The 14,724-nt window shown below is 37.6% G+C and overlaps 1 protein-coding gene across 1 annotated transcript in view; it reads right to left on the bottom strand.

The window, feature by feature from the left end:
* Positions 1 to 2,310: 2,310 nt before the first annotated feature.
* The window catches only part of LOC124155667 (insulin-like growth factor-binding protein-related protein 1), a 49,552-nt gene continuing 37,138 nt past the window's right edge, over positions 2,311 to 14,724 (bottom strand). The window contains exons 2-4 of the mRNA XM_046529682.1: positions 4,705 to 4,855; positions 3,891 to 4,046; positions 2,311 to 3,322 (exon numbers count right to left, since the gene is read on the bottom strand). Of these exons, the coding sequence (XP_046385638.1) occupies positions 3,150 to 3,322; positions 3,891 to 4,046; positions 4,705 to 4,855 (480 nt within the window). The 3' untranslated portion in view covers positions 2,311 to 3,149. The remainder of the gene's footprint in view (positions 3,323 to 3,890; positions 4,047 to 4,704; positions 4,856 to 14,724) is intronic.

Raw genomic sequence — 14,724 nt, 5'->3', positions numbered from 1 at the left:
CTCAGTGATATTCAGCTTCAAGTAGATCATATTTATCCAGCCACAAAATTTTGGGTCCAATATGAATTTCATCTATGAAGGATGTCCTGAAACCTTACACACGTACTTTGACTTTTTTAGGAATATGGGCTAATTATGGTAGTCTATCACATTATTACACAAATTGCATTCTGGTGGATCAATGATTAAGCAGATTACATCATATCAGGTACCAGTATTATTTCTGGACAAAGAATTACTTTAAATTCTGAGTAAATGTTCAAAATGTGTTTCATTAACAAATAAGGCATGAAATTGCTGTTGAAAATTATTGTTGACTTATTAGGTATATGAATGGCATTAAATCGGCAAAATTTTAAACTTTTACAAAGCACACTTAAAACAGCTCTCATCGTATGCCTAATCCATCAAAAGTCAAGCCCATAGTATAGCAGGGATATACTGTCACCAGATTGGATTGCATAATGCTTGCCAAAACTTCATTATGGTACACATAATAGCAGTGGCACCGACTCAATGGGGCTTGAGGGGGCCCGAGCCCCCTCAAAAATTCGTTATATGCGTGTGAGAAAAAAATGTCAGTCTTGTCGATTTTCCCCGAAGTGTCCAGATATCAAGATTCGAGTTATCAGGGTCCTAATGTTTATAGTATGCCTCTTCTAAAATGCTTAAAAAACTTAAAACTCACTACTTATAAACTTTCTTGTGGCAAGATCCCCGGTTTGAGCCCCCCCAATATTTTTTGTAAGTTGGCACCCCTGCATAATAGTGGGGTGTGGGATGAGCTGTTTGAATTATTGGCATATTATTTAATTGGTATAAAAGATAATACATACATAGGTACCAGGTTTACCTAATTTTGAGTTGAGTACGTGGATATAAGTCAGAATATTCAGTTGGCTCCCCATGAATTTGGAAGGATGGCTTCTAAAAAATCTTATGTTGGTAAGCATTTTTAAGAATATGATTGGAAGAAAGCATTTTTTCTTGAACCTGAGGAGGACGAATTTCATTTATTTGTTTATATGGGGGTTAAGATTGCTTACTCTAAACTAGTTAGATTTTGGCTGGTCTAATCTATATAATCTGTTTGAGATAGAAGATCGAAGTCAGGTCCAGATAGGCATGCAGCCAGAAATTTTCTAAGGGAGTTCAAGGATGGTGTGCAGGTTGCCTACCCTAATACATAATGTCTTGTCAATTTGCATGTATCAGAAAACCATGCATTTAATTAATATTTCCCTCCATTAACCCTGGTGTCACTCACATTATAGGTGCTTTGGACACTCCACCTTTTATTTCATTCCACTGTTTTTTTAGTCTTCAGAACACAGACATTTCCCTTCAGTAGAGGTGCATGATAGTTGGAATTAGATATGTTTTCAATCAAGTGACACCAAAAACATCAGGTACACATTGTAAAACCTCTACGTAGTAGTCAAATTTGGTTTTCATACAGCATCAGTGCTTTTACTGCTTTGTTTTGATGCCCAAATAGGGAAATGGTGTATATTGTTCTTCCCAATGCCTACGTCCTTATATCCCTACTTTTACCTGAAAATCTTTCAATACCCCCACTATCATATTGTGTAGTAATGAGTTAAAACAAGAAGGTTTCCAGTAGCTCTAAGAATATTTAATGAAAGACGTATGGTAAAAAAAAACTGTTTCTTAGTGTGTTGAGAGAAATACAAATATGTTTATGCAGGCTGGATATACCTCCCACACGGATTTGGAGAGGTAATCAATTCATTGGTATTTTTCATAATTTAGGACTATTACAACCATAAAAAGAAATGGGGATAAACTTTTCTTGAGATTCCCACCTCGTTAAATACTCCATTTTTAGCTACATTTCCAGCTTCAACTCGGGGCTCATCCTTAGAGCTGTTGAATGTCGTTCCATTATTTTATTTTATTAAAAAAAAAAACAAATTAAAAAAATCTAATAAAATGACATCCAGCAGCCCTGAGGATGAGCCCCAAGCTGGAGCTTGAAATGTTGGCTAAAATGGAGTAATTAACCTGGTGGGAATCCCGAAAAAAGTTTACCCACAATATTTGCCTGGAAAGCATAAAAATATCTTTAGAAAAAGACAAGAGCACATTTGTAGATTATTTCAACCAAATTCCAATCATGTTATTTATTTGTGAGATACATCATTGCTCTACAAATCTCATTTCTCATCTCATCAACTATTTTATATAAAATGTTTTAACAATGATTTCTACGAAATAGTCATAATATTTGCTATATAATAAAACTTATGAATTGACTCATCTGATGTAGTTAAAAAAACAAAGTTTACATTCTTTGCTAGATGCGTATCTATTTATTTGAATTGGATGTGTAAGAAAGTACAGTTGCTTTTCACCTATGCAGTGAGAGGTGAATAAGGCCGAATGGTGTAAACTCGAGCAAGTAAATATGTTATAAACTGACAATACCTACCAAGCACTTCAGTTTTACACAGGGCTGCCACAAGGGAAAATTCAGGAATAACTTGTGTAAGCAAAGAAATAGTAAGGGCCATTGTGGGATTGTTGCTTGCAATTTATTTGATGAATATGATACCGGCAGAAAAAAAGTATGCATAGACATTCATCTTCAATAAAAAAGAAGCAAAGCAGCTGCCTCACTCATTCACCCAAAACCCACAAATTAAATTCAGTTTCATGGTGGTAAATTTCCTCCCAACTGTTTCATTTTAGAGTTACTCAGTGGCAACTTTTTAAATACTTAAATCACTAGGTAGTACATATATCATCTCAAGATGACAATTTTTTGTTTCCCATCCTTTTAATATGCTTACAAAACATACACTCTGCCAAATGGCAGTCATATTTTAAAATGAAATTTAAAAAAATCATATTTTTAATGAAGGAGTGAGGCCTTAAACACAAAATACAGACTGTAGTTAGCACCTCCAGAAGGTATTTTCAATATCTTAAATTAAAAAAAATAGCCTACCTTAATCAAACAAACAGCTGTCATTTGTTCAAGTAAAACAATATTTTCATTCAATCATTCTTTGAGTATATCTGAACATAAAATTCAAGCTTATGGATGTTACTTTTGTATCAGATCCTCTGTGCTAATTTAGCAAATTAGAGCTTCTTTAATGCTCATATTTTGTGATAAAAATAATTTAGCGATGAGCACGGACTTTAGCTGATGCTCTAGCTACACCTTCCGAATTGATGGCAACACAAGTGTACACACCAACGTCAGTTGGTCTGAGGTCAACTATTTGCACCCATGATGTAGTCATGTAAGCCTCAGGTCCACCTCGGACTTGAACAGCAACATAGAGGTCATCACCTTAAGTAAAGAATATAATAATATTTAGTACATACTACATGTGCGTATTTTGAATTTCATAATGGTTTTTAAGTATATGTTTGTCCTACTATGCAGTAAAATGGAATACCATTGAATTATCATAAAATGAAATGCAATCTTTATGTCAATACTCAGAGGAAGGGAATTAAGAAGTGACAGTAGGCACAAAAAAATTGAGCATTGAACATAGCGGATATAGAAAAAACTCAAGGTGGGGCACAAAATGAATCTTGATCTACTTTTACTTTTGTTGTAATTACAAATAATTAAGTCACATGCAAAGTTTAACAAAGTTTAATTTAAACTGATAATATGCGTATACAAGACAATATGGTATTAAAAAAGTTATTATTGTGGTTCTGCAATGTTAGGCAATGCGGACAGGCCCGCAAGGGGAGGGCACATGCCCCCTGTGCCTCCCATATGTATCCGCCACTGGCATTGAATGAGTGATTATCTGGGAATTGGTATGTGGAGCAGTGAGGATATAACGATAAAGATAGATATAGGACTATTATAATTTGTTATCAGCTAAATCTCAACGTACTTGGAAGATTCTTCCCAATGGTGGAGAATCGGTCATCATCACTCTTGAATTCCCAATGGATGTCTGGGATAGGGTGGCCTTTCACTTCACAGCTGAGAGCAATAGGCTGTCCAATGACACCAGTTGAGTCATCAGGGGCTGATGTGATGATTGGAACTGTAGGCAGTCATTGATAGAGATAATAAATCATCAAACGGTGCAAAAATTTTAGTATAAAATTACCTTTCTCCCAGTTATTTCACCAATAATGATGACACCTATTGACATTCCTTTTAATTGCAATTAATATAATTTCATATTCAGAAAGTCTTATATATTGCACTTATTATTTACAACATCATTACTGATAACCAGGGGTGGTCTGGCTGAGTTGGCTTGTCAGTGATGGCTGAGGGCCCCCACCTCCCCCAAGCTTAGGGGAGCCCCACCATGACCATGTCTATGGTGAAGCATGTATGAAAGGTGTAATAAAGAAAGGCTCAGATTACTTGAGTCAAAGTTTTTTTTGCTATCATAAAATTCAAAGATTTCATTAATTTGCATTATTTACAACATACTCAGTGTAAAAAGGTCTTAAAAAAATAAATAAAATAATGGAGTCCAAAGAAAAAGAGAACCTTATTCTTTTTTGAAAGGATTATTTGAAAAGCTTATTTTCGAGGTTCTCTCACATTTGTATTACTTAATTTTATAAGCTGTGAAATTCTCACTTTATACTGTATTTTTATGACAAAATTTTGTGGCATTCAATAATTTGGATTAAACTCGCCTAGGGCATTGCTGGTTAAGTTATTAGAGCAAAATATAAGATTACCAGTATGGCATGGTCCCTTGTGTCTCATGTAGAGAGTATCCTTGATGGAAGACGATGCCTTGGCCATGTGACATATGGTTTCATAGGTGTGGTTGTTAGAGGCACACACATCTCCTTTTTCTTTGCAGAAGCAGATGGCCTCAGGTTCATCCTATCAAAATAGAGTGGGAAAATTTTAGAAACTACTTCAATAGAATTCAAACGTACATGAGCCTTATAGGTATACGTGAGGAAAAAGTAATAATCATTACTTTTAGAAAATGCTGGGTACGGGGGCACAGCTAGGAATTGAGGCATGGAGGGGTTTTAGGTGCAACGCGAACTGGGGTGTGTAGTATACCTGCCAGGATAAGCGGGAGGTGGGGGGGCCCTCCCCCAGAAATTTTTTAAGATAAATGGTTCAAAATGGTGAGTTTTTATGGCTTTCTGAGGGATAATTTATTAATCCTTACACTCTTCTACAAGTATATTAATCAAATGAAGTAAAATGGATTAAACTTAAAAGTTTCCCTGAGCTCTAGGGGGGGGGGGGGGAGGGTTTATCCCCCAAAACCCCCTCTCGCTGCGCCACTGGCTGGGTATATTTATAATTTAAAATCGGTGATATAGTTAAATACATGAAAATATAATGGATAACAGTATGAATATACATAGTGTAAAAACTTCCCGAATTTTAGAGTCTTTCAATCAGTCACTCTTTATCTCTTTTTAAACTGAGAATTAGGCGAAACGTTTTCGTTACTGCCAGCGCACAAAAAATTGTCTGAGAACGAATAATCGTGAATAAAAATGTTTATTAGATTTTATACATGAAAATATTAGTAAAGGCGCTTCAGATGACTTTAGGTGGCGGTATGCGAACCGTTATTAGGGAATAAATATATTAGCATAATTTACAGCGCTTTCTGTACTCTGATTCATTTACGCGGTCAAATATTCGTTCGCCATTTGTTTTTCCCATGATAACTCTATAGTGAACCATTTCGAGCGCAATGGACATTTGAAATTCACGTTTGTAAAGAAGAGATCTTCTGTTTTCCGGCGCTCGGAATCGGTGAGTAAAGTTTCTGGGATATGTAAAATTATCGATAATTTAATATGAAGACTTAAGTGGAGTTCCTTTTTTTTTTATCTTCTCTTGAGTGGAGTAGAAACCTTACGTTTCATGATTCTGCAGTAGGATATTTTGAAAGTTTTCGCATACATCGCCCTCCAAATAATTCAATTCAATAGAAAAATTTGAAACGCTATTTACCTCAACGGTTTGGCCAATACCGATTATTTCTACCGTCTCCTTTAATAAGAACCTCGGACAAATAGATCTGATGGAATTATATAGGTTGCTTATTAGTGCTATAAACTTTCATTTTTTGAGGTCACTTAGAAATGGGATCTCTCCGGACCTCTCTCAGTGGTTTATTCAATATTTCCCAGAATCGTGGCAAGCGCTGTATGCGCGGTGTCAAATCTGGCATCCGTCAATCTGCGGGCCGATTTATTGTTGCCGCTTCCGGTGGTCGGCCATAAAATTGTTTCTTTCCTCAGCATCACCAGCTTTCCAGTTCAGACATTCTCGAGACGATATCATCTTGGTGGCGCAAATTATAGGAAATGAATTCAAGCCTACGATCAAAACAGTGGCGTAGCCTATGGGGGGGGGGGGGGGTCCAGGGGGTCCGCCCCCCCCCCCCCCCCCCCCCCGAAATATAAAAGTACAATTATTTTTCCTTTATAAAAGAAAATAAAATATTGAAAAATTATAAATTTACATGATATTTCTTTAGCAAATGAAGTTTTTTCGATTATGAAAAGTACTAAAATTAGTTTAAAACCCTCTACTTAGTACCCTGTTATTCAAAAATTTCCCCCCTGGTTTTGGACCCCCCCCCCCCCGAACGAAATTCCTGGCTACGCCACCGATCAAAACATTTTTAAGTGTGAATCTGATCTGTGCGTAAATAGCACTTAGGATCACGATGTCCTAATATGAGGTCTCTATATCCCTGGATTGGATACTTTGATGTTATACTTATTTTATACTATTTTTAAATGCCAAATATGAAGCAATGGCGGATAAAGGGGAGAGGCCTGTAATTTCTGGAGAGATTGAAATAATGGCACCTTTAAGGTGGCTCTCCACTGAAAATTTTTATTTCACCAGCTAACCAAGCAATTAAAAGAATGATTAATCGATGAATATCTAAAAGCCGCTTGTCTACACGCACCATACCTCCAAAGATTATCGAGACTATGAGTTGAATACCGACAAGGCGCTGTGAAAAGTGATGAACGCGGTTTATATTAATTTTCGGAAAAATTGAAAAGATCATTATTGAAATTGAAAAAAAAATGAAATGAAAATTTGAACACGAAAATTGAAAAGGCAATCTTTAAGGTCGCTCTCGAGAGAATTTTTTTCGCCATCTTGACAAACGATATTTTAAAAATAATTAAAGTCTAAAACCCACTTTTTACGGAGACTCATCAGACTCATCATCGAGTGAATGTGTTGCATTCCACCAAGCCGCCGATGATAGTAATGAAGCGCCTCCACCCAAAATCAACGGTCTTAATTCGCCCTGGATGCGATGTAACATGAAAGGGAAATTCAAAAGGCGAATATTGGATGGACGGAGAAGCAAACTAGGCCGACGATGAATTTTGCTGGGTCTGAAAAGTCGTTGTGACAACGAGTCGGCGTTGGGTCGTGAGGAGGATGAGTCAGAAAGAAAATGAGAGCGTCGACTTATCTCCAATCTGCAAAGAACGATCGCCGCTCCATTTGCGAAGGAAACCCTCTATCGTTGGTGAATATTTCTCCCTCTCCCCGCCCTATATCTTCCTCTGCGCGCCGTTTCCTTCCCACGACGTGAACCGCGTCTGCGATTCTCTCGCATCTGCCACTAGGAATCACAGAGTAGAGTTTTGTGTCTACGGGGTGGATGAATTCTCTGCGAGGAGCTATTATAGGGATCTTAGTCCTTCCAATGAGGGTGTCTTAGAAAAGGGAATTTGTAATAATAGCTCTTCGCTGTTTTAAATTTTCAAAATACTATCTACTTACAATTGTTTTTTTAGTTCGTATGATTACTGTAATTTAACAGTAAATTCGAATGTGACTTCAAATAAAAATTCGCACAGTTCTAAAGTAACTCTTATCACATCTAAAAGGATATAAGCGTACTATTTCTAAATATTTTCAGCATTCCCAAAGAGCTTGAAGTAAAATTTGATCCGTTTGAATCTGTAACAACATTCGGCAATCATTGATAATCCATCAACAAATGTACTTCATTCGTAAAATATGTATTCAAAGCAGTTTGGATTTTATTCATAATTTGAAACCTAAATTAGACTTCGGAAAATAGGGTCTTAGTGAAGACAGGGGCGCAGCTAAGAATTAAGGGTAGGGGGGATTTTAGGCGCAACTAACACTTAGGAGTGTAGGGGTATTGCATACCCACCAGGGTAGCGGGGGCCCTCCTCCAGAAAAATTTTAAGATTAATGGTTAAAATGGCGAGTTTTACGGCTTTCTGATAGATATTTGATCAATCCTAACGTAATTCTATAAGTTATACTAATCCAATTAAGTAAAATGGATTAAACTTAAACAATTCTTTAAGCTCTGGGGGGGGGGGTTTATCCCTCATAACCCCCCCTTGCTGCGCCACTGAGTGAAGACACTATATAGGCAAGAGCTAGCAACGTAGCCATGGGAGAGGGAGCGATACATCCCATTAGGAGACAACTAGCCCAGGGGCCCTTACCCTCTGAATTTCTCTCAATTATTAAAAGTCATGTAATGATATCAGGGTGTTAGATCTGAAATTTGCTATAAATAATGATATATAATAATAAGCACAGCTGCCGGAGAACTTAAGTTCAAAAATTTTCAATTAATCAAGCGAATTTCGCAAATAAATGACTCTGGATTCAAAACCATTATAACTAAGGCCTTTTCGGTGAAAACCAATGATGACGCCAGCGTCTTGCAAACCATAGCTTAATTCATGGTATTCCGCTGCGAGGACATTGACAACAAATTACCAGTGTAGGCAACTTGCATTCTTGAACATGAAAACAAATTTCTGGTAGGGGGCGTGGCTTCAGCTAACGATAGAGCATTGAAAGAAGCTCGTGGTTCGCAGAAAAGAAATGAGGACGGTCCCCAGCTGACGCCCCGGGAGGAAAGAGGCTCCCTGTAAAAAGGTAACTGCCCAAGGATCAAAAAATATATATTTTTACGAGTCCGAAAACCCTTGGAGCGTATCAACAATGACCTGCTTTGTTTTCTCTATACCATTCAGAAACGGGTATGAGCGTCTAAACTCATCGGAGGTTATTGAATTCAACGGAAATCCTCCCCCTCCTATCATCCCGCTCCTCACCCCATTTTTATAATCGACTTCCCTTACACGGCGATTAGTTTTCAAATGGACCGGCCCTACGGACTAGAAAAAGGCTTCCCTCTGTCCTTCAGAGGAATTGCCGACTTGGAAAAAGGGTCGTCTATACTTTGGAATCTCCGGGTCACGGGTCTCACATGTCATTTACGCCCAAAAGGGAAAGGAAAGTGGGCGGAAGGGAAGAGGGTTAAAACCTTTGGCATCGCAAATTGTTTGGCAATTAAAGAACAGGCGGATGGTTTAATTTAATTAAGGGTCCCGCTTCTGAAATTCGATCTCACGAGCGGAAATTAAGGGAATGGGCGTCGTGGCTGCGTTGGGAGGCGGGGCCTTAGTCAGGGTAAGACGTTTCCGCCCAGTGCTTTCGTTCGTCAGTGAGCTCGAGTAGATCTGAAAACGAAGACATTTTCTTCCGACGATAGTGGAGATAACGTATACCTCCAGCTCGGTGCGTCTTTTTGGCGATGATACTTATGCTGTCATCTTGAAAATCTCAAGATACACATTAAATGACTGCGTTGAAAACTATTTACATCTCAAATTTTAAAAATATCTCCTTAGTCATTTCGACAAAAAGTTGATTTAATGTTACTTATACCATATAAAATGTGTATAAGCACGTCACTGGACAACTGTCACGTGACGTGCTTATACTCTGTAACTCTTACAACTGTCACGCTGTTATTAGCAAATGAATACTGAAAATGAAGTCAAATTACGTTAGTTTTATGAAAATGAATTTACCTAACAGTTACCTATAAAAGTATTAACTTAGAAATATATGGATTTAATTACCCACATTCTACGCAGCCCAACTCGTGATAGCCTAAAAGGATGTTTGTTGTTTATTATGGAAAACTTTTTTAACATCATGCGCGAAGAGTATTTGTTTTGGATCACGAAGTCGTGAAACTGCCGCCATAAATCGACTCAAAACGGAAGCTGCCTGGGAGATGTTTTTGCATAAAACTCTTGAAATTCATCTGTGCTTCATTAAAGAAGGGACTAAACGTGGGTGATTGTACTGTGGCCAGTGGTGTAGGGATCAAGTCAAAGAATGAGAATACCGCGAAATTGTTTGGAGGTACGTCATGGTGTTGGACATGGTGGGCGAGGAGGGGAAGAAAGAGAACAGGATTCATAGATAGAATGCGATGGAATTGATATTATCGTGCATTGAAAATGGAAGACCAATTATGCAGAGGGGAGAGACCGGTGTGATTGCCAACATTTTCTATGCAAACCTAGGTTAACCGCTGGAATAGGTATCTTTAATATCAACAGTTAGATATTAAGTTAATCCCCACCAACTGAACATGCCAAATATAATTTCCCAAATATAATAATAGTCGCTCTTCTACGTTGAGTCTACCAGCGCAGGCCGCAAAATGGTTCCATCCGAATGGGCCACAAATCGTTGACCGAGGATGCGGGAACGAAGCCGCCTCGATGATGCCCGAGCAAGTTGAAAATAGCTCAGCTTTTTTAGCAATGGAAAAGGGGCTTAGAGATGAACTCAACTCCTGATTGAAGAAGCATGTACCCTCTTTCGGTACATCAAACGTTTCCATCTTGGTCTTCCATCCTATAAAGTTATTTGAGCGAAAGAAGATGTTGGTTCGAAGCGGGGAACTGACGTCGAGAGAAAATTTTTCATCAACTTCAGCGAAATTCTTTCTCAAGTGCCTCACTGAGTTAACTTGAAAGCACGAAATTTTTTATCAAGAGACTGTTACTCAACATTTGAAAATTAGTACATTCAAATAGACTATAATTACAAGTTTATGTACAATTTCGTTTCTCTAATATAATTCTTTATTTTTATGAATCATTTCATTGTATTTTTTGAGACTATGGTTGAACAAATACTTAATAGGATGTGAAGGAGGATACCAACGGGAAAATTTTCCGATTTATATTTACAAAACTTTATTGACTTGATGAAAACCGATGAGTAACAGCGCTGAGTATTCTATATTAATTTTTGGTAACTGCTTCAAGAATTTAATCAACATGAACTTCAAACGCATATTAGCGGGCGAGAGAACTTTTATTTTACTATACTAATACTCAAATTAGCACATTCGTTTGGATCAAATACATCGATAGTTTCTTTGTTCCGTCGCCGTGACCCTGTGCGGTTTGTTTTCTTCGCTACTTCCCGTGATTCCATCGCATCCCAACTGCTGAGAACTCAGACCATTCTTAATTTGGTTCTTACTATGCACGGAATCACTGCTTCTTACTATAAATATAAAAATATCAAAACATAATTCATGATAGCTTAATTCCTTCCATTATTTTGCGCTGGTTTCCTTGTGCAAAGTCCATATTATGATGGTCAAATAGCAAACATTCCGATTCAAAAACGCACTTTTAAATATAAAATCCCTTCTCATTATGTATAGTTTCCTTTGAATAAACGTAAATTTTACTCTCTCTTTCACCTCCATCATGACCATTGGCGCTGTTTTTTTTCTCGTCTCAACGTCTCAAATGGTGTTAACCAGAGTGCCTTAAGCCTTGTATTGTTTAATTTGGTCTCTATTGAGACTTTTTCCTTGGCTGGGTGAGTGACATCAGCAATTAACAATTACTAGGTATACCAAATTAAGTCGGCATGCTAACCTTATTCTTCAAATCTGAGAATATTTCTGGAAATTCGTTACCAGCTTAATTTTTTTCATTCCAACTAGGCTGTAGTCATAATCGGGCATTAAAGGATTCGAACGTCCGCATCCCGCTGAAATTTTTGGGAGAAGCAGTTCTGGGTACATTTTTCAAAATTGGCGCCAAAAAGTTTACGTCTGACAACATATTTGGATTCCTGTAATACATTATTTAAAAAATACGTTAACGAAAATGGATGGGTTGTCCTAAAGCACTGAAATCTTGCAGTTTACTTGGGCAAGTTTTTCCTAAGTTTATGTGGGTCGGTTATATGCGGTGGCTGGAGTGCTGTCTTCTCACCCTGTGGGTCCGGGTTTAGGACCCACGAGGTGAGAAGTGGGTGCTAAATTTCCAACATGATAGTTCAAGTCTCGATGGTGGCAGAGATTTCCCGGATACTGTTTTTATTAATAGATTTTAGCTCCGAAAGAATTGTAAATCCGTCTGAAAGACCAACATCCACCGCGTTTTTGCCTAAATATAGCCCTGCTTCCGTATATTTAAAAGAAGATATTTATCAAGGTCTTGAGAAAAATTCAAAACAAGTTCATGGAGAGGTCAAATCCTATAAATTTATAAAACATTATGATAGAGGATATTTTACTCGTGAAAACCCACAGAAAAAATAAGCGATAAAGGATATAACTTCAATGATATACCAGCCATATAGTGTTAAGCTAGACTCCAGCGTCACGCGCTGGAATGACACCTTAGCTACGGCATTGTCTTAAATACAACGTTCGTATGCATTAGTGATTATAGTGAATATATATCCAGCGTAGATTTATTAAACGAATTAATAATAACTTTTAATTAGCTAAGCAAGCAGTGGCTATCTATAAGAAAGTATTGGTCTTTTGCTATGAGAGAAGTGTGGTTAAAAAGAGCGTTTTATCTGAATGAACCAAGCTTTTCCTGATTTTTGCCGGGAAGAGGGCACTAAAAGTACACTGCTTCGTTCGTTGTATGGGACGTTAAGCTGAGGTCCTCTTCGGAGCCTTTCATTTAATGCAATATCGACTCCGGGTTTTCTTCACTCTTTCTTCGTCAACCATTATCTTTCGGCGCCAATGACCTCAGTTTTTTTACCTCATCCGAATACAATTGTCCTACAGGGCCGGAATTAGGAGTTTTGTCAGGGGGGCAATGATCAGTTTTCAGCCTTTCCTTCTCCTTCTCCATTAAAATATGATATATCCATTAGTAATTTTTTTGAGATGCGGTAGTCGAAATTACACACCGTATGTCAGCTTTTAAGAAGTTTTAGTAATATTATTGTTTTATAGTTTACAAATGACTGATTGTTGAAAAATAATTAAATTAGAAATTTTAAATAACTTTTAAAAATAAACTTTTCTAATTTTGCTGTCCACTGAAATCTGCCGCCCGGGGCACGTGCCCCCTTTGCCCCGCCCTAGTTCCGGTCCTGCCGTCTTACGCCCATAGAGAGTCGACAATCTCAAACATGAGCAGTTCGGCACTACGTTTATCTCATACACTATGGGAGAACTTATGAAAATATGTAATCCACATCGTGGATTCGAGATATCTCGCTTGTCGCGGAAGTACTCACAGATTGCCGCCGTTGACACACATTCGCCGAGTCACAGGCTCAGCTTTTTTTCTTTTAAGCCCCTTCACTCTTGAGAGAGCGTGTTGACAGCATTTATCGGAGATAAATATTGTCATCTTTGATCAGCGATGAATTAAGTTAATCAGGTTATAACACGATAAGAAGAGTCATTTTGTTTCTTTATCCCAGATTGCATCTAATCTGATCAGTTGGTTTCGTATGTACTTTTATCTTGTATCAGCGATCATCATCTTTCATTCTTCCATTGTTATTTTTAACTCGCAAAATTCAATAATTTACGTGATAAATACCCTCGCGTCATCAAAAATGTCTCCGAACGGGGAGAATTTATGTGAAACACTTGATAACGGAGTTGACGGGAAATCGCTTACAAATTCAAGATTGTGCACCGTGCATGAATGCTGTAACTTTTCTAATCACTCGAATAATCGAACAATGACTGGTATATTGAACTAAATATTCTAAACGTATCTACTTTTGGCACGAGCTATGATAATATTTGATCCACCCTAATAATAGGTGCCCACGAAAATCTCCTCCTCCGAACCTCTAACATTAGGTAAGATGAAGTCCTAAACAGCACCATCGTTTAATCAGAGAAAATAGTAGTTCTGTAATTCTTTGAATATGATAGACGCTTATCTTGATGTGTTTTGAGGTATCTTCTACCCCAAGAACAATATAACTCAAATTCAGAAGTAGTTTGTCGTATAATATTCGTATCAGTGGAGTGTTTTAGGTGGGAGGGCCCATAGTACTTCGTTACCACCAGTACTATCGTACAGCCTGTATTTCTTTTAAATTTCACATCTATTTCATATACATACGATATCATGGAGTAACCATATTAAAAATACTAGCCCTAACCTCATTTTGATATAGGCCCTCTCCTCCTCCACTCCCCTTAACCTCAAAAGATAAAATATTTTTACATCAGCCGATAATAGAATTGAGTGGAGGCTTGCGTCAAACCAATATTAGGATTTTTTTAATTTTGATAACATGACTGATACGTATTTAACTCGTAAACCCATCATGCTCCTAGAAGGCCTAGAGTATTCTATTACGATGGAAGGTGATTCCTGGGTAGTTCAACTGATGTTGATCGAAATCAAAGGTCATGGTTTGAATATCAACCTGGGAGAAACAGCTTTTTTTCGGAATGCATATTCCATGCCCGCGCTCACACCAGATATTTAAGTCACTTCGTGGGAAGTACTACAGTTATTTGGTTAGGTAATGGATTGTTTATTCGCTTCACCGCCATGTTGAATCTCAGTACTAAGTCTCTCATTTTTAGCGATTTCTTGTTTCCACGAATTTGCTACTGTGGAAATTACACATTCAGA

Source organism: Ischnura elegans, chromosome 3, assembly GCF_921293095.1.
Source record: "Ischnura elegans chromosome 3, ioIscEleg1.1, whole genome shotgun sequence".
In the NCBI taxonomy this organism is placed as follows: domain Eukaryota; kingdom Metazoa; phylum Arthropoda; class Insecta; order Odonata; family Coenagrionidae; genus Ischnura; species Ischnura elegans.
This window is presented reverse-complemented; position numbering and strand designations above follow the sequence as displayed.